Raw genomic sequence first — 19,683 nt, forward strand, 5'->3', positions numbered from 1 at the left:
TATTGTGAGACAGAGATGTCTAGAATTTGCCGGTCATTTTAGTCGCCATGATGAAACGGCAGGAAAGTTCCTACTTTGGACTCCAGACGAAAAAGGGAGAGTTTGCTGTCTATGCGTAACACTGAAATCCATTACTGAGGAAGAAACTGGTCTGGCAAGAACTGAGCTGGTTCCTGCCATGGCCGACTGAGAACTCTAGCAATCGGAATTTGTTCAAGTTTCACCCGCGCTTGCTAGCATTGGATAAAACAAAAAAAATAAAAACAAAAAAAAAAATAAAAAATAATCGTTATCGCTTTTTTTGCGATTCCATTAGTTGTTTGGTGTAAGCTATATATATATATATATATATATATATATATATATATATATATATATATATATATATATATACTAGCAAAAGTACCCGTCGTTGACTGGGTTAAAAAACAGCCTACAGACAATGAACTCTGATTTATGAAAGTATGATAGGTTATGGAAAGGAAGGTTGTAAATTTGTGTTAAATTTGGGGATATCAAAACCAAAGCAAAATATGATGAAAGTAAAAATAAAATAGATAAACCCAATAATTTATTATACCATACCTGTTCACATTGAAACACTTATCACAATATTCTGTGGATCTATATTAAAAAAAAACTTGTTAAACTTTGACACATATTTCCAGTCTATAGAGGTCAGGCGCGAACGAACACCCCATAATTTTATTATACCATATTTCTTCAAACTGAAACATTATTATCAAAGTATACTTACGCAGATAGATATGAAAAGTCTTCATTAAAGTGTGTGCCTATTTCCATTCTATGGAGGCCAGGCGCGAACGCAGACCCCACAATTTTATTATACCATACTTATTTAAGTTAAAACATACTTATCAAAGTATTCTTGTGTACATCTATATCAGAAACACATTTTTAAAATTTTTTAATTTCTTATTTCCACACTTTGTGGATCAGGCGCGAACGCAGACCCCAAAATTTTAATCAACCACCGTTATGCTAGATCAAACATACCCATTCCTGTGTCTCGATATATCTTCTATCATTATATGTGATCAGTTTTCTATAACAGCCAACCATATAGGAGCTCATTCGTGACCAGACACACACAGACACAGACGTTCAGCTTTATGTTATATATATATATATATATATATATATATATATATATACATACATATATATATAAATAAACAAATGTCTGCCTTAAACCACTAACCTAGTTTTAAAACAGATCCTTTGTTCGATAAAATGCATGCCCATTGGCTGATAGGAAGGGGCGCAGTGGATACTAGAAAGCTGATTGGCTAACTAAATCCTCAATAGAAGAGGGCCATATAAAAACGATAAACAACCACAGAATTCGCGCATAAGCCTGAGGAATCCTAGAGGGGATGAAATACCGAATATTCAGTGTAGCTTAATCGCCATATATATTTTATAAATTACTATATATATATATATATATATATATCAGGTTGATGAGAAACTTTTTGCGGTTTATAATTTTTAAATTTAAATAAACATCTCGGCTCACACAAAGTTATTGATCGAAACAAGTACCAGCAGAATCAACACGCTTTTTCCAACTCAAACAAATACATTTATGCCAGTAACGAAAAAATAATGCATTATGGTGACGATGAAGTCGCTGAAGGCGTTTTAGATATCGCTTAGGTCTTTGAAGTATTTCTCACGCAGAAAGATGTCGAAATGCTTGAAAAAGTTGTAGTCGGTAGGTGAGATGGCTGGAGTGTAGGACGGATGAGTCATACTTTCGTAGCCCAATTCGTTTAACTTCTGCATGGTCGGTTTAGCAATGCGCAGCAAGGCATTGTCATGGAAGAAAATTTGGCATTTTTTGTTGTTTGATGCTGAGTGTTATTGTAGCAGTTTCTGATTCATTTAATCCAGCAGTATTCCCCATCCGTAATGGTTTCGTCTGCATAAAAAAACTGTAATGGATGAAATGCATTAAAAAACTGTAATGAATGAAATGCATTAAAAAACTGTAATGAATGAAATGTATTAAAAAACTGTAATGAATGAAATGCATTAAAAAACTGTAATGAATGAAATGCATTAAAAAACTGTAATGAATGAAATGCATTAAAAAACTGTAATGAATGAAATGCATAAAAAAACTGTAATGGATGAAATGCATAAAAAACGGTAATGAATGAAATGTATTAAAAAACTGTAATGAATGAAATGCATTAAAAAACTGTAATGAATTAAATGCATTAAAAAACTGTAATGGATGAAATGCATTAAAAAACGGTAATGAATGAAATGCATTAAAAAACTGTAATGAATGAAATGTATTAAAAAACTGTAATGAATGAAATGCATTAAAAACTGTAATGAATGAAATGCATTAAAAAACTGTAATGGATGAAATGCATTAAAAACTGTAATAAATGAAATGCACTAAAAACTGTAATGAATGAAATGTATTAAAAAACTGTAATGAATGAAATGTATTAAAAAACTGCAATGAATGAAATGTATTAAAAAACTGTAATGAATGAAATGTATTAAAAAACTGTAATGAATGAAATGCATTAAAAAACTGTAATGAATGAAATGCATTAAAAACTGTAATGAATGAAATGCATTAAAAACTGCAATGGATGAAATGCATTAAAAAACTGTAATGAATGAAATGCATTAAAAAACTGTAATGAATGAAATGCATTAAAAAACTGTAATGAATGAAATGCATTAAAAAACTGTAATGAATGAAATGCATTAAAAAACTGTAATGAATGAAATGCACTAAAAAACTGTAATGAAAAAATACATTAAAATCTGCAATGGATGAAATGCATTAAAAAACTGTAATTAATGAAATGCATTAAAAAACTGTAATGAACGAAATGCATTAAAAAACTGTAATGAATGAAATGCATTAAAACTGTAATGAATGAAATGCATTAAAAAACTGTAATGGATGAAATGCATTTAAAAACTGTAATTAATGAAATGCATTAAAAACTGTAATTAATGAAATGCATTAAAAAACTGTAACGAATGAAATGCATTAAAAACTGTAATGAATGAAATGCATTAAAGCTGTAATAGATGAAATGCATTAAAAAACTGTAATTAATGAAATGCATTAAAAAAACTGTAATGAATGAAAATCATTAAAAAACTGTAATGAATGAAATGCATTAAAAAACTGTAATGAATGAAATGCACTAAAAACTGTAATGGATTAAATGCATTAAAAAAACTGTAATGAATTAAATGCATTAAAAACTGTAATAGATGAAATGCATTAAAAACTGTAATGGATTAAATGCATTAAAAAACTGTAATGGATGAAATGCATTAAAAACTGTAATGGATGAAATGCATTAAAACTGTAATGGATGAAATGCATTAAAAACTGTAATGAATGAAATGCACTAAAAAACTGTAATGAATTAAATGCATTAAAAAACTGTAATAGATGAAATGCATAAAAAACTGTAATGGATGAAATGCATTAAAAAACTGTAATGACTTAAATGCATTAAAATCTGTAATGGATGAAATGCATTAAAAAGCTGTAATGGATGAAATGCATTAAAAAAACTGTAATGGATGAAATGCATTAAAAAACTGTAATTAATGAAATGCATTAAAAAACTGTAATAGATGAAATGCATTAAAAAACTGTCATGAATGAAATGCATTAAAAACTGTAATGAATGAAATGCATTAAAAAACTGCAATGGATGAAATGCATTAAAAAACTGTAATGGATGAAATGCATTAAAAAACTGTAATGAATGAAATGCATTAAAAAACTGTAATGGATGAAATTAGTCGAAGAGTGAGCATGACCTTCTTTTAATGCAACTCTGGCTTCAGAAATTGCTTTGGAGCTTCCTCGGCGTCTATTCACTAAGCTGAGCGTCGTCAGTTGTCGTAAAAAACTCACTTTTCATCGCAAGTCGGGAAACAGGTTGTTGTTGTTGTTACTACTGTTGCTGTTGTTTTTGTTGTTGTTGTTGTTGTTGTTGCCTAAAAGAAAGGGAAAGTGACAATTCATAACGGCGTTTGATATGGTTGTTGTTCAATTCGTGAGGAACGTATTTATAAACTTTTTTGTATTCCTAACGTCTCTAAAGTGGTTGGAAATCGTCATATACGGTACGTCTAATTCAGAAGCAGGTTCTCAAACAGTTATGCATGGATTAAATTCGATTAAGACTCTTAATTAATCGTTGCAAACTCTTGTCATCTGCATGAAATTTTTAAAATCATCATTGTGCTGTGCGTTCGGTAGTGATTACTTCGTTAATATCGCGAGTTGTTTCAGCAACTTTTCATCCTAGCTTGAATCGAGATAAGAAAATCATGCGAGTGTGTTTTGTTTTTATCTTGTATCTAATGTTCTGAAAAGAAAGACAATTGTTTTAAAACGATTGTAACTTAAACGATTAGATAGAGAACAAACACTCTTTAAAATGGTATATAAAGTAAAGGTATAAACTTATTTGAAAATACATCAAAATGAAAAATTCCGCAAGAAATTCATATATATATATATATATATATACATATATATATATATATATATATGTGCATGTGTGTGTGTCCTCAACCACTCACAGTTACACACTTCAGCTTAGAATATGCATAAAAACAACAATTTATTCTGGAATACACCAGTACTCATTGCTTTGTATATCACAACTGTCCCTGTACCCTCATTCATTCAACCGGGTATTATCCTATCAGACTATCATTTAAAATTTGGTTTTCAATTTATGTGTTAAAAAGCGAAATTTATAATTACCTACATCTATTTTGTTAGTGATATTTCCTCTTATAAGATAAGACATTCATTTAAAATTCATGGATTAAGGAAAAAACTTGAAACTTTTTCGCACTCCTTGGCAATACTTTTCTCCTACATCTACATGATTTATTTCCGAATTTCCATTATATATACATATATATATATATATATATATATACTAGCTGTACCCTGCCACGCGTTGCTGTGGCTCAAATTGGCGCAATGGAAAAAGTTCCAAAATGAGAAAAAGCATGTTTCTTATAGGTTTAAATTTCCATTTTGCATGGGTACAGTTTTTGTTGTTCCATTTTCTTAGCTGATATAGAGATTTTCCGGTTTGGTGACTCTTGAATGTGTAACATAAATTGTCCATGTGAAAAAACAGTCAGTGTGTAACTGTAAGGCCCACAATTGTAAAGATTGTTCCCTGTGCTTTGTTGATGGTTATTGCAAATGACAATTAAATTGGAAAGTGCAATTTCCTAAAGTGTAATGATGTATCCGGTGGAATCATAGGAATGCATGGAATGAAGATATATTCATCTGTGAAAGGTCCTGTTAAGATTGCTGTTTCTATGATATTGTTTGTTATTTTTTTACTGCAAGCTATGTGCCATTGCTAAGCTTGGATTGGTTTATATTTCACAACATGATAATTAGTACACCAAATTTCAGTTACAATACATGCGGTGGCATCCCTGGAAAATATAACTGTTGGATAATTAACCACTTTATCTGCTTTCACAACAGTGTCGATGGATTTGTATTTGACTACCTCACTTGGAATTTTACATTTAATTATAGCGTTAAGTCCATGGGCATCTTTGTATTGACCTGCAAGAATAGCTCATTCACTCAGTCAAATGGAATTCTTATATTTTGAATATCTGCAAAAACCTTTTAAACTAACTATTCTTTTGATGAAATAAAATTACAGAAATTACAGAAGTTAAAAGTCAAAGAATTTTGCCCTTAACTCTGATCAGCTGGCACTTTTTCGTACCCAATTTCCCACAAGTGATGCAAAAGTTTTTGTGCGGATCGAACAGTCTGCAACTGTACATGCATATTTTGAGTTAAGTTTAATGTCTTCACATGGAACAAAAATAGAGTATTTGAGGCAAGCATTTATTTCATCTGCTGGTGTTGATTGAAGAATAACAGGTAACATTTGCCTGAAATCTCCTGCAAGCAATATTACTGCATTCCCAAATGGTCTGACATTGCCACGCAAATCTTGCAAGGATCGACCAAGAGCCTCAAGTGATTTTTTGCGTACCATTGTGCATTGATCCTAAACAATAAGTTTGCATTTCTGCAATATTTTTCCCCATATTGGATGTTTTGGAGATGTCGAACATGAGATTTTTGAAAAGTTGAATGTTTTAAAGTAGAATAAATAATTCTTCTACTTGGCAGCAAGGTCGCAGGTATTCCTCATGCAGCAAGGGCTAAGGCTATGTCATTTTGTTACCAAATGGCTGCCAAAATCAATTTAATTAGAAAGGTTTTACCAGTTACTTCTGGTGCTGTTCAAGGTAGCAGTAATTTCCAAATAACTTCTATTCTTACAGTCAGTAAATTAGGTGACTAAAATAGGATTTATCCATGTTTTGACAATGCCTTATTCACTGTAATTAATTTAGGAGACTAAAATAGGATGAGGGATTAGAGATGGACAGATAGAGAGGAAGATATATAGATAGAAAAGAGACAGTGAGAGGAAAATAGAGAAAGAGAAGGAGATAGAGAGATAAAGGGATTGATAGATAAACAGAGAGAGAGGTGGAGTGTTAGAAACAGAGATGGATGAAACAGAGGAAAGGAGAGAAATAGAGGGAGTTAGAGAGAGAAAGGGGCTCAAAGAGAGATGGAGAGGGTGATATAGAGAGAAAGAGATTGAGAGAGGGAAAGGAAGAGATGGATAGAGAGAGATATTGAGAGAGGGGGAGAGAACCAGAAGGTGAACTACACTTCACCGTTTTTTTCCTCGTTCAGTAGAGAAGAAATCTTTCGAGACTGAGGCAATTTTAATGTTTTGTTATTATCCAGAGTACCCCTTTTTTTTTGGGGGGGGGGGGGCTAGATTTTCCTCGCATTAGAAACCGACCGAGTTATCTGTACTTTCACTTAACAAATTAATAAAAGAAAAACATATTGTAAAATTTGAATTTAACAGGAAAATACTATTTTTAAAAATAGCACGGTAACATAAGTGTATAAGTGCCACTTTAGGTACTCCTTGGGCGTTGCGTTCCATGGCGACCAGCATAATTATTTAATGGTCGCTCCCTTAGCCCCCTCTCCCAGTCAAGGCTAATGCATGCGCATGTAACATTTTTTTTATTTACTGACGTTGGCTTAGTAACTAAACGATTTATTGATAATTTCGTAACCCTTAAACGCATGCCGGAAGATTTAAATTAGTTCATTATTGTTGTAATGAAAAAAAAGTTTCATTCAACACAAAACTAAAAACACATATTAATGATAAATGATTTAATATTCTATTCATTGAAATTTAATTTTTAAATTAAAAATTTAAAAAAAAAGTTAATAAAAATATAGTTGCTTATGTGCGCATAAACAACTTGTTTTTTTTTTTAGATTAGGTCCACCTTATAATCACCCCCCTCCCCAACCTCCTCATATTAAGAACAGCTTCCGGAATAAACACCACTTTTGGAGGGGGGGGCTATTTGCAAAATTAAACTGATATTTGTTGTCAGCATACCCACCCGAAAATACTATTAAAAAAAAAGGAGGGGTTCAGTGCCCGTGGCAGAGAAGTAGATTTATTTATCAATAAAAGTTGCGGAGAAGTAAATTTATTTATCAATAAAAGTCATTTAAAAAAGAAAATTGTGGAGGTGGACCTAAATGTTTTGTTTTCGCACTATTCAACAATTTGTTAATCTGCGCATGTAAATTAAAAAATATTTGTAAAAGTGAGAAGTTATTAGTAAAGGATTTAGTTTTTTTTTAAATTTATTTATTTTTTTTTACATTAGATCCACCTCCACAAATTTTAAGAACGGCTTTCAGAATAAACACCCCCAACCTCTCCATGTTAACAACGGATTTCGGAATAAACACTATTGGGGGGGATATTAAAAAAAAAGTCGATAAAAGTCGTCATTTAAAAAGAAATTTAAAATCAAATGTTTGTAAAAAGTGAGAAATTATTAATAAATGTTTAGTAACATTTTTCAGTGCTAATGCAGAGAGTGATCTGCGCTATTTTTTAAATCGTGTTTTTTTTTAATCAATTGCAAGGTTAAAGTACAGAATAGGTACAAAACACCCTCCCCCCATGTTAAGAATGGCTTTTTAAATAATAACGTTATTATTTCAGCATGGATCACTCTCTGCATGAGTACCCATTTTTCTTTTAATATTCATAAAAAGTAAAACTTTTTTCAAAATAAATAAATAAATAAATGTTTGTAAATGTGACAGATAATCGTTTAGTTACGGCAACGTCAGTAAATATGTTACGTGCGGGGTGAGGTGGGAGACTAAGGGAGCGACTATTATTTTTTTCTACTGGTCGCCATGGAACTCAACGCCCAAGGAGTACCAAAATTTAATTTTTTGGTCAAATAAATAAATTTCAAGCAATTTTTACAATAAATAATAGATAGCAACTTCGTTAATTTTACGACTCGCCCCAGCATATTATAAACACCCTAACTTCCCCATGTTAAGAATGGCTTTCGAGGTTTATGGAAGGGCGTTTTTTTTTTTTTTTTTTAACATGGGGGGGTTAGGGTGTTTATAATACGTTGAGGCATACCGTAAAAATGAAACAGTTTAGAAAAAGTTAAAACAAACTTTTTTATGTAAACAATGCCGTGAAAATAAACTAAACAATTAAAACGTACTGTTTCATGAGTGAAGCCTTAACATAAATAAAATTTAAAAAACATAAGTACATAAATGAATTTAAAGTTTTAAAATATGGGATTATTATTATTTTTTTGTGTGTGTGTGTGTGTGTGTGTGTGTGTGTGTGTGTGTGTGTGTGTGTGTGTGTGTGCTAATGCAGAGAGTGATCCGCGCTATTTTTTTAAAATCGTTTTCCACGTTTAAAGTTTTATGATATGTTTTTATTCAATTGTAAGATTAAAGTACAGAATAGGTACAAAACACCCTCCCTTCCCCATGTTAAGAATGGCTTTTTAAATAATAACATTATTATTTCAGCACGGATCACTCTCTCCACGAGTAAGTTTTTTTTTTTTTTTACTTATCGAGTTAACAGAAAATTAAATCTTTCGTCAATTCGTGGCTGTGAAATGAATCGAACCGGAAGTTCAGTTTTATCAACAGAACAGATTCGCAGTAAAAAACATATATTTATTTTATTTAATATTTTAATTTTAATAAATCGCGAGGTAAATTTATTTCAATAACATAAAAACATACCTCGACTCTAAAGATGGGTTGTCTGAAAATTTCAAATAAACTGGTAACTTAGAAATAAGGTTTTATTTGTTTAGAACAAACCAACTTTACATTTATATATATATATATATATATATATATATATATATATATATATATATATATATATATATATATATATATATATATATAAGTGAAATTGTCTGTTGGTTTGTGTTTGTGTGCGTACATTTCCATACCAAACTACTCTGTCAATTTTCAGTCTACAGACTCGAGATTTGGCGTAAAGGGGAATTGAGATTTGGGAAACTCTTTATAATCGGTTTTAAGCCAGAGATTTGGCTAGCAATTGGTCTTGGTTCAACGATTTGACCTTCAAAAACTCTATCGAACTCTTTCGCCAATTTGGGGTCGAACACTTGAAATTTTAGATGTAGGTTACTTGGACATGGATCGAACTTTTTAATTTGATTTGAGCCCGAAACAATAAAAGTTCCAAATTACTCAGCCAATTTTTTGTCTAAGCATTTGAATATTTACATAAGTGGTAAGAATTTTCATTCGTTTCTTGCCGAAAATTCGACTGCCAAGAAGTCAAAATTCAAAGATTTGACCTTTGCCGTCTCTAGCAAACTATCTAGCCAATTTTGGATCTAAACATTTGAAATTTTACATAAAAGGTATTCAGACATGCAGCAAGCTTTTTAATCAGATTTTGGGCGAACATTTGGCTGCCAAGAGGTCAAAGTTGAAAGAGTTAACCTTTGCAGTCTCTACCAAATTCCTCCGCCAATTCTGAGTCTAAACACTTGAAATTTTAGATGTAGGTTACTTGGACATGAGTCAGACTTTTAATATATATATATATATATATATATATATATATATATATATATATATATATTCACAAAATTTTATGAACAATATATAGCGTCCGACCAAACACCCGGGCAAGGCCGGGCCGAAATGCTAGTATATCTGTAAAAGTGAATGTGTCTGTGTGATTGTCTGTGTGTGTGTGTGTAACTTTCCCTACGCAATAACTTTGTCAATTTTTAGTCTACAAACTCGAAATTCGATATACAGGTACTGAGATTTGGGGAAATTTATGAGATTGGTTTTCGGCCAGAAATGTGGCTGTTTAGGGGTCAACGTTCAACTATTTGACGTTTGAGAACACTACCAAACTCCTCCGACAATTTTGGGTCTAAACACTTGAAATTTTAGATATAGGTTCCTTGGACATGGATCTAACTTAATAACTTGATTTGAACCCCAAACAATAAATGTTATGGGGTCATAATCGGGGTCAAATTAAAAAAAATTGACCGTTTCTTTTTTGCTCAGCATTCACTTCCAAACGTCCGGGCAACGCCGGGAACCCATGCTAGTATATATATTTATATATCTATAAATGTTTTTAGTCTACAGACTCGAAATTTAATATGCAGGGTACTGAGATTGGGAAAATCTTTGTAATCCGTTTTCGGCTAGAAATTTGGATGTGATGAGGTCAAAATTCAATTTAGGGGTCAACGTTCAACTATTTGACGTTTGAGAACTCTACTAAACTCCTTCGCAACTTAATAACTTGATCTGAGCCCAAAACAATCAATGTTTAGAGGTCATAATAGGTGTCAAAGTTAAAGAAATTGACCGCTTTTATTTATTTATTTATTTTTGCTCAACATACATTTCCAAACTCCCGGGCAACGCCGGACTGAAATGCGTATATATATATATATATATATATATATATATATATATATATATATATATATATATACATAAGATAAAGCTGAATGTGTGTGTGTGTGTCTGCTCACGAATAGGCTCCTATATGGTTGACTAGTTTTTTAAAAAAAACTGATTACATATAATGATAGATGTATCGAGACACAGGAATGGGTATGTTTGATCTAGCATAACGGTGGTTGATTAAAATTGTGGGGTCTGCGTTCGCGCTTGGTCCACAAAGTATGAAAATAAAAAATTTAAAAATTAAAAAAAAAAAAAGACGTTTACAAGTGTTTTTGATATAGATGCACACAAGAATACGTTGGTAAGTATGTTTTAACTTAAATAAGGACGGTATAATAAAATTGTGGGGTCTGTTTTCGCGGCTGGCCTCCATAGAATGGAAATAGGCACACACTTTAATAAAGACTTTTCATATCTATCTGCGTAAGTATACTTTGATAATAATGTTTCAGTTTGAAGAAATATGGTATAATAAAATTATGGGGTGTTCGTTCGCACCGGACATCCATAGAATGGAAATATGTGACAAAGTTTAACAAGTTTTTTTTAATATAGATCGACAGAATATTGTGATAAGCGTTTCAGTGTGAACAGGTATGGTATAATAAATTATGGGGTTTATCTATTTTACTTTTACTTTCATCATATTTTGCTTTAGTTTTGATACCCCCAAATTTACAGTCCTCACATACTTTCATAAATCAGAGTCCATTTCCTGTAGGCTGTTTTTGAACCCAGTCAACGACGGGTACTTTTACTAGTATATATATATATATATATATATATATATATATATATATATATATATATATATATATATTATTTCTTTTAGCTGGCTTGTTAATTCGTTCCACTTTTTCTTAGAAACTACTTGACCGATCCGATTGAAATTATGCATGGGCATTTGTTATGATAAGCGAACTAAGTAGTATGGCATTCGTTCATTGCACAGTGCTGGCTTAATAGTAATTAGTCGACACAAAACAACAATTACTCTATGGGATGGCATAAAACAATCATTCTTAGTAAGGGGAGATATCTATTGCCCGTTTTTAACGAGTAAAAGTCTACTTTAGCCACATACGTATACGTGTGTGTGTCTGTGTGTGTGTGTGTGTGCGTGCATGTGTGTGTTAAACTTATATTTGACGGTTAAATAAAATAGTTTATTAAAATTCTAATAAGAAATATGAGTCTAATTTTCACCTGATATATTTTTACTAAATGTTGACAATAATTTGCCTCCCTTCGCAATGATGTTCTAAAATCCTTCCACAGCAATAGTAGCATGTTAATTGAACACTTTTTCCCCCAAACAAATGCTTTTTATTTCGAGATTGATAGATCGATAAAATAAGAGAAGTATATAGAATGAGAAAGTAAATTATAAGAAGAGGGCACATCTAAGAAAAAGAGAGGGGGGTGTAAACGCTAGGATGGATGAAATAAGGAGATGCGAAAGTTTGTACGCCACCAGTCAGAAATCGCTTTTAGAAATACGACGAACGATAGTATAAAGCAAAAAAGATTTTTATCAGTTTCATCAGAAAAACTTTGGGACCCGAAAATTAAATACATAAACATTTTTTCGCTTTGTTCTATTTGCTTTTAGTCAGGGAAATCTTCAGCTACGAGTACCGAAGATGTATAGTATTTTGTAAAAAAAAAAATAGAGTACTTTTGGCAATAGATAATGCGTTCATATTGCCGTATCTGCTTCTGTTTGTGATTTAGTGAGTAATGGCCCGTATGGCCACACCACTGAAGATCGAATAAACCTGTTGATTAAACACACACACACACACACACACACACACACACACACACATATATATATATATATATATATATATATATATATATATATAACTAAAAACCTCGGAAAAAGAATAAAAATACCCGTATTCAGGCATTAAAACTAAATTCTTATATATATATATATATATATATATATATATATATATATTATTTTTTTAAATATAATTATAAGTTGTTTTATATATATATATATATGTATATAAAACAACTTATAACTTTTTAGTTATTATACTTTAAGAAAGCTAATTTTTTAGCTCGACAAAGAAGACTACTACCACTAATACTAATACTACTACTGCCCATATATATTACCACCACCACTACTACTACTACTACTACTACTACTACTATCACTTGTTGCATCGCCTACTTCTGCGATGAATAGAGTTATCGGCGGCTACAAGGAAGCTCCGTGTGCCCTATCTTATATTACTCAACTATGTTTAGTGTGTCAGTGTGTTTAAAAATGAGGCTATACAATCATTTCGAACGAACAATAGAGAAGGGCTCTTTGCTAACTTCACCCAGCTGAAAAAAAAGAAACAAACAAAAAACAGACTAAAAGCCACAACACCGAAACATTAAATAAAAATGTTACCAGCTGGTTCGAATATACTAGCCCCTTAATCACTAAGGACTACAAGGACTCGATACCGACGCCTGCAACTCTGATTAATTTACTATTAAAACCGCAACGCTTGACAACATGCAGAACGGAACAATCACAGCGTGGTAGGATTTCCCTTCTTTCAATCGCACTCGTAATGTGTTTATTCGAAACAAGTTTCACACTTTATTAGGATTCACATTTTGAAACGTGATTCATAAAAATTTCAGTTTTTCATTCTTTTTTAATGTAAAATCCGTTTGAATTTGGAAAAAAAGATTACAGTTAATATGAAAGAAAATTACTTTGCACATATACTAATAAAATTATTTTTTTACAGTTTGCATATTTTGAAATCCGTTTTCTCACAAACTATTTCAAAGATTACATTAAAGTTAAGCAAGTGGATTTATAATATCATTGGCGTTTGGCTAAAAAAAGTACATATTTATCAGCTAAATACATTTTCGACTAATCAAATTGTTTTTAAATAATACTTAATATTCGTTGTTATTGATTTTCAAGTGAGTTACACATGCGACCGAATTGATAGTTGGAGAGATTAATCGGTAAACTAGAAAGATAAAGCGTGTGCGTCTGTGTGTGTGCGCGCTTGGGTGTGTGTGCATGTGTGTGTGTATGCGTGTGTGCGTGTAATAAAATCTGGCTGTCAAATTAACAATCTGAGAGCGACAAAAGAAGGATTCAGTTTTAAAGTCGGGGAATATCACATTTATGTCGTGATACAACTGCAACTCATCGATTTGTTAGATTTGAATTTAAGAAAATCCCCGCGTAATCGTAAGAACTAAAGTGAACACACAATACAAGCGGGCTATGTAAATATGCCGCCACTTGTAATAGCGCATATATATATATATATATATATATATATATATATATATATATATATATATATATATCGTAAAATACGCTTAAATATGATATTTTTATTAATGCAGATTTCGTATTTATTATTATATCATATTAGACACAATATATAGTAATGATTTTTAAAGGTAAAAGAAAAATCACTCGTGCGCCGCCACCGAGAATCGAAACCAAAACGTTTAGCTTACGATTTACGTTAATGCCTGACCTATGAAGACATGTTTGCTGCAAATAAAAAAATTAAAACATGAACCAATAGCTATTACGTTATGCATGCATAGTAATAATGCCATTGTTAAACTTTCACCTGCCAAATTCCATTTTTTCTTTAACTTTTAAAGTTTTGCAGAAATTTTTTCGGCTAAACCCAAAATATAATATTTCGCATAGGTTCGAATACCTATATATTAAGTTTCATGTCTGTAAACAAAAGACTCGCAGAGGAATTTGCTAGGAAATTTGTTTTTAACATGTACTTAAATATATATAGAAAGAGGGTTGTGTTTACTCTAACCGTTTGACGAAAATAAAATAGGACGCAAACAAGTATAAATCACGTAGAATATCTGCATGAATATAATTACACGTAATAATTAACTAAAGATGATCATCTCATCAGAAAACCGAAAGAACTAATAGGGAATTAATTAAAATGAATATTTATACGAATATGACAATTAGATAAATAAATAGAAAATAGTGTTTTTGATATGAATATTTACTCCAAAAACACCAAATTTATATATATATATATATATATATATATATATATATATATATATATATAAGCATAAAATAATATTTATGACAATTAAGCTGCATAGAAATGGTCATGCTTTATTCTCGAGAGAAATCATCAGACTTTTGCCGGTACTTTATTTCCTATAAGTATATATATTTCTATTTCTATTGAGCATTAATTATGCATTAATCACTAAAAATATATGTGCATAGTGCATAATATATTATATTACTTTTTAATATTATATGTGTATCCTCATGAAATTATATATATATATATATATATATATATATATATATATATGAGAGAGAGAGAGAGAGAGAGAGAGAGAGAGACTAGCAGTTCCGCCCGTATGTACTGTTCATAACTTTATGTGCACATGTATATATTAAAAAATGTGAATATGTACGGCAATGCCTTTCTATATAATAGGCTTCCTAATCTACCAGAGAGAAAAGTTGGTAGAGACCGCAGCCGTCAAATTTTTAAAACTTTGACCCTAATTTTGACCTCTTAACATTTGTTTTGGGCTCAAATTAAATTAAAATCTACCCATCTTCAAGTAACCTACATCTAAACTTTCAAGTGTTTAAACCCAAAATTGCCTGAGGAGTTTGGTAGAGTCTGCAAAGGTCAACATTTTCAACTTTGACCTCTTGTCAGCCAAATTGTCCCCCCAAATCTGATTACAAAACTTGCCGCATGCCTGAATACCTTTTATGTAAAATTTCAAATGTTTAGACCAAAAATTGGCTTAATAGTTTGCTAGAGACTGCAAAGGTAAAATCTTTTGAACTTTGACTTCTTGAAAGCCAAATTTTCAGCAAAAAACGATTTAAAAGCTTGCTCTTTGTCTGAAAACACTTTATGTAAAATTTCAAATGTTTAGACCAAAAATTGGCTGATTAATTTGGTAGAGACCGCAGAGGTCAATTTTTTATAAACTTTGACCCCTATTATGACACTTAACATTTATTGTTTGGGGCTCAAATCAAGTTATTAAGTTAGATTCATGTCCAAGTAACCTATATATAAATTTTCAAGTGTTTATACCCAAAATTGTCGGAGGAGTTTTGTAGAGTCAAATCGTTGAACTTTGATCCCTTAACAGCCAAATTTCTGGCCGAAAACCGATTAAAAAGATTTTCCCAAATCTCAATACCCCTTATGTCAAGCTCGAGTCTGCAGACAGAAATTGACAGTTATTTGGTACAGAAGTGTACACAGACACACACAGACACACACACATACACTTTTTCATTTTTATAGATATACTAGCAATTCAGCCCGGCGTTGCCCGGGTGTTTGTATGTTGAGTAACAAAAAAAGTGGTAGTAGGAAGGTAGGCTCGAACACGTACCGCGAAGGATGAAAAGAACGGGGAAACCCTGACGTCTTTGCTGTTACGACCACTGCCAAACCGGAAATGACTTATGTTTAAATTAAGGCTAGAAAATTGAAAGGGGAGGATGCCTTTCAAAAATATCGCCGAAAAAAGCGAACCCTCTGTAGAAAAGTGCCCAGTTGAGGGAAGATATTAATGTTTTTAGCCAATTTTTCGATATTTGTCGTCTGGAAGGTCGACTTTAAATCTTCTTGATAAAATTCGTCGACTCTATCGAAAGTTTTAAGCAGATATGAAACACACATACGTTTATAAATTTTTCGATCCAAACTGATGAAAAAGCTTGCCCTATCTCTGAATACATTTATGTAAAATTTCAAATGTTTAGATCAAGTATTGTCTGAGTAATTTGGCAGAGACCGCAGAGGTCAATTTTTTTAAAACTGTGACCCCTATTATGACACTTAACATTTATTGTTTAGATCCATGTCCAAGGAACCTATATCTAAAATTTCAAGTGTATAGACCCAAAATGGGTGGAGGAGTTTTGTAGAGTTCTCAAAATATAAATCGTTGAACTTTAACCTCTTAACAGCCAAATTTTTGGCCGAAAACCGATCACAAAGATTTTCCGAAATCTCAGTACCCTATATATCAAATTTCGAGTCTGTAGACTTAAAATTAACAAAGTTATTGCGTAGGGAAATGTACACACACACACATACACACATAGACACGTTCACTTTTATAGTTAAATATATATATATATGACTACTTCATTTAATCACATAAATTAATATACTGAAGTATAAATTCATGCGTAAACTTTAAGTATTTACTTCAACCAGTGCCCAATACATAGATAGAGCTATGTAGTAAGTTATAAATACATATGGCAATTAAGCTACCCAGGCTTAATTGCCATATATATGTCTGTATATTAGAGTAGGGCTGAGTTCATCACTGTTTATTTCCTCAATAGGTTTTCCAATATTTGCTCGCGCAAATTACCCGTTTGACATGATTTTGTTTCGAGATTGAGTTATGTTTTAAAATAAATTCCACTTTCATTGTTCTTATTCGCCAGGAATTACAATTTTCGCGCAAAGTGATAAATCTCTTCCTAATTCATGTCTATTATTCTTTTCTATTCTCATATTTATACTGTATCTTTCACGTTCACTTCTTTCTTTTTCTCCGTCTTCTTTGTCTTTATTAATAGTGAAAGGTTGCCAGAAAAAAAAATAAAACAGAATAAGATTAATGTAATCCGATTTAGACAATAGTTGGAAAAGAAAAAAAGAAAAGGATATATATGTAACGAACCAAATTGAAGTCATTCTGAATTTTACTTTTTGATTTTATATTTAATTGCTTTTGCAAACTCACTATTTCCTCATTTAAATAATTTAACACGAGGTCATCGAATGATGCCACTGACCACACACACTAACACACACACACGCGCGCACAAATATATATTTTTAAATGTTCACCGTGTTTCCTTGTCGAATAATAATCTTGTGTAAATCCTTATTTACAAAGTTTTAATTTATAATCATATATATATATATATATATATATATATATATATATATATATATATATATATAAGCGAAGCCCACTATAAATTTGTTTGTAAACAAACTTATGGTTTGAGCACTGTAACCTAGGGGCGGGCGTGGATTAATACACACTCGAGGAGAAATATTTATGGCACTGATTCGTGGCCTGATGGTTAGAACTGCCGACTGTCAACTCGACGGGTAGGTTCGATCCACGGCTGGAGAAAGGCGTATGTCAAGCCGCACTGATAAATTATTATACAATGAAACAGTACTGTATGTGGATGATGAATATATATATATATATATATATATATATATATATATATATATATATATATACACTTTTCATTAATACCAACCTTTTTATTCATGAAGCTTGATATTCCTACAGAGCATGTAACAAATAAATGACTAAAGTCTATATTCCAAATTTCAACATGTTGAATATTTTACCGTTTATTCCTTTAAGTTAACATGCACAATAATTGACAGCGCTTGTTTCGTAGCGCAAAATCGTCCATGTAATTAATATGCCAATTATTGAATTTATTTTGCCCTTAATTCATCAGAAGAAAAAGCACTTATCAATTGAAAAAAAAATGCATGTGGACATGATTACAATTACCATGTCCATATAACTTTATTTTCTACTATTTTGAATCCACCCACTACCGAATGAATCCCAGTTGATCACTTCTTTTGCACGTAACTAAGATCCAAGTCAATCCAATCACATCCAGTGTAGTTCACAACATACAAAGCAAAAAATTCAACCACGATCAGTTTATCAAATGAGCCTGCATTCCGCATCGTAAAATTGAGCTTCATAATCATTTTCTGAAAGTCAGTCTGACTAGTTCTATGCCGTTACAAATATTCGAGAAAAATCATCGAAATTTTCGGTGGAATTATTTTGATCATTGGTATCTTGTTATTTTGTAAGTGATCCCATAAGTGTTCTTTTTAATGTATTGAATGACAGTAACGTGTCTCGAGATCAAGTAAATATTATGAATTTTTTCTGGAAACATAGTTGCTACTTGTACTTTAGTGTAGCTTTTTTACAAGTTATCACCTATCAAGGCCTAAAAGGCACTCTAGAATGAAGACTGCAGCGTAGTTATCGGTAAAATTTGATTATTTAAGGGAGTGGTTCAACAATATCTTTTTTCATTAGACTTGAAAATGGATTATGCTGCAGTCAGCTGAAATGCATGTTCGCGCTAAACAGTTCCATAGGCAGGAAGTTCTTGGAAAGAAGCTTTGATCATGAAATTTGCGTTTAGTTATAGGCACAGTGGGGGAAATTGTTGGCAGTGGGTTTAGCTAGTAAGCGAGTGTTTGCTGTGAAGGTTTTACAGGAGGCATAGCTTTGCTCTGTCAAATGCTTGCAATGGAATTTACGGCAGAGTAGAGATAAGCTTTAGAATCTTCACTTTTGTAAATCTGCACTCTATTTTTACATGGTTTGTTGTTTTCTAAATGTTATAAGAAGTCAATCTCAGAATTATTTTATATACAGATGGAACAGATAATATGAAGGTTTTCGACCATAGTTTACTAAGCTAGATAAAGCGGGTGTTTTAACTTTAAAATTGTGTTAAAATTGTTTTTGCCACCAAACCACTTGAAACCAAATATATTTGTAAGCGGCATCTAATTTTGAATAATTAAAATTCACCCAAATCCAAATACGAACACCTAGTTCATTTTTATTGTGTTAGTTTATGCAAGTAATAAACTCAC

At 31.6% G+C, this 19,683-nt stretch overlaps 1 protein-coding gene across 3 annotated transcripts in view; it reads left to right on the forward strand.

Annotated features, from left to right (window-relative positions):
* Positions 1 to 19,683, forward strand: part of LOC145249678 (dexamethasone-induced Ras-related protein 1-like) — a 1,077,461-nt gene that overhangs the window by 693,406 nt on the left and 364,372 nt on the right. The window contains exon 1 of one of the 3 annotated variants that reach the window (XM_080111466.1): positions 13,140 to 13,516. The exons of the other annotated variants lie outside the window; for them this stretch is intronic. Within the exon in view, the coding sequence (XP_079967592.1) occupies positions 13,491 to 13,516 (26 nt within the window). The 5' untranslated portion in view covers positions 13,140 to 13,490. Of the gene's footprint in view, positions 1 to 13,139; positions 13,517 to 19,683 lie in introns of those variants that run through there. 3 annotated transcript variants of the gene reach the window in all.

This window comes from Euprymna scolopes, chromosome 28 (assembly GCF_053919585.1).
Source record: "Euprymna scolopes isolate OS-2025 chromosome 28, ASM5391958v1, whole genome shotgun sequence".
Classification (NCBI taxonomy): Eukaryota; Metazoa; Mollusca; class Cephalopoda; order Sepiida; family Sepiolidae; genus Euprymna; species Euprymna scolopes.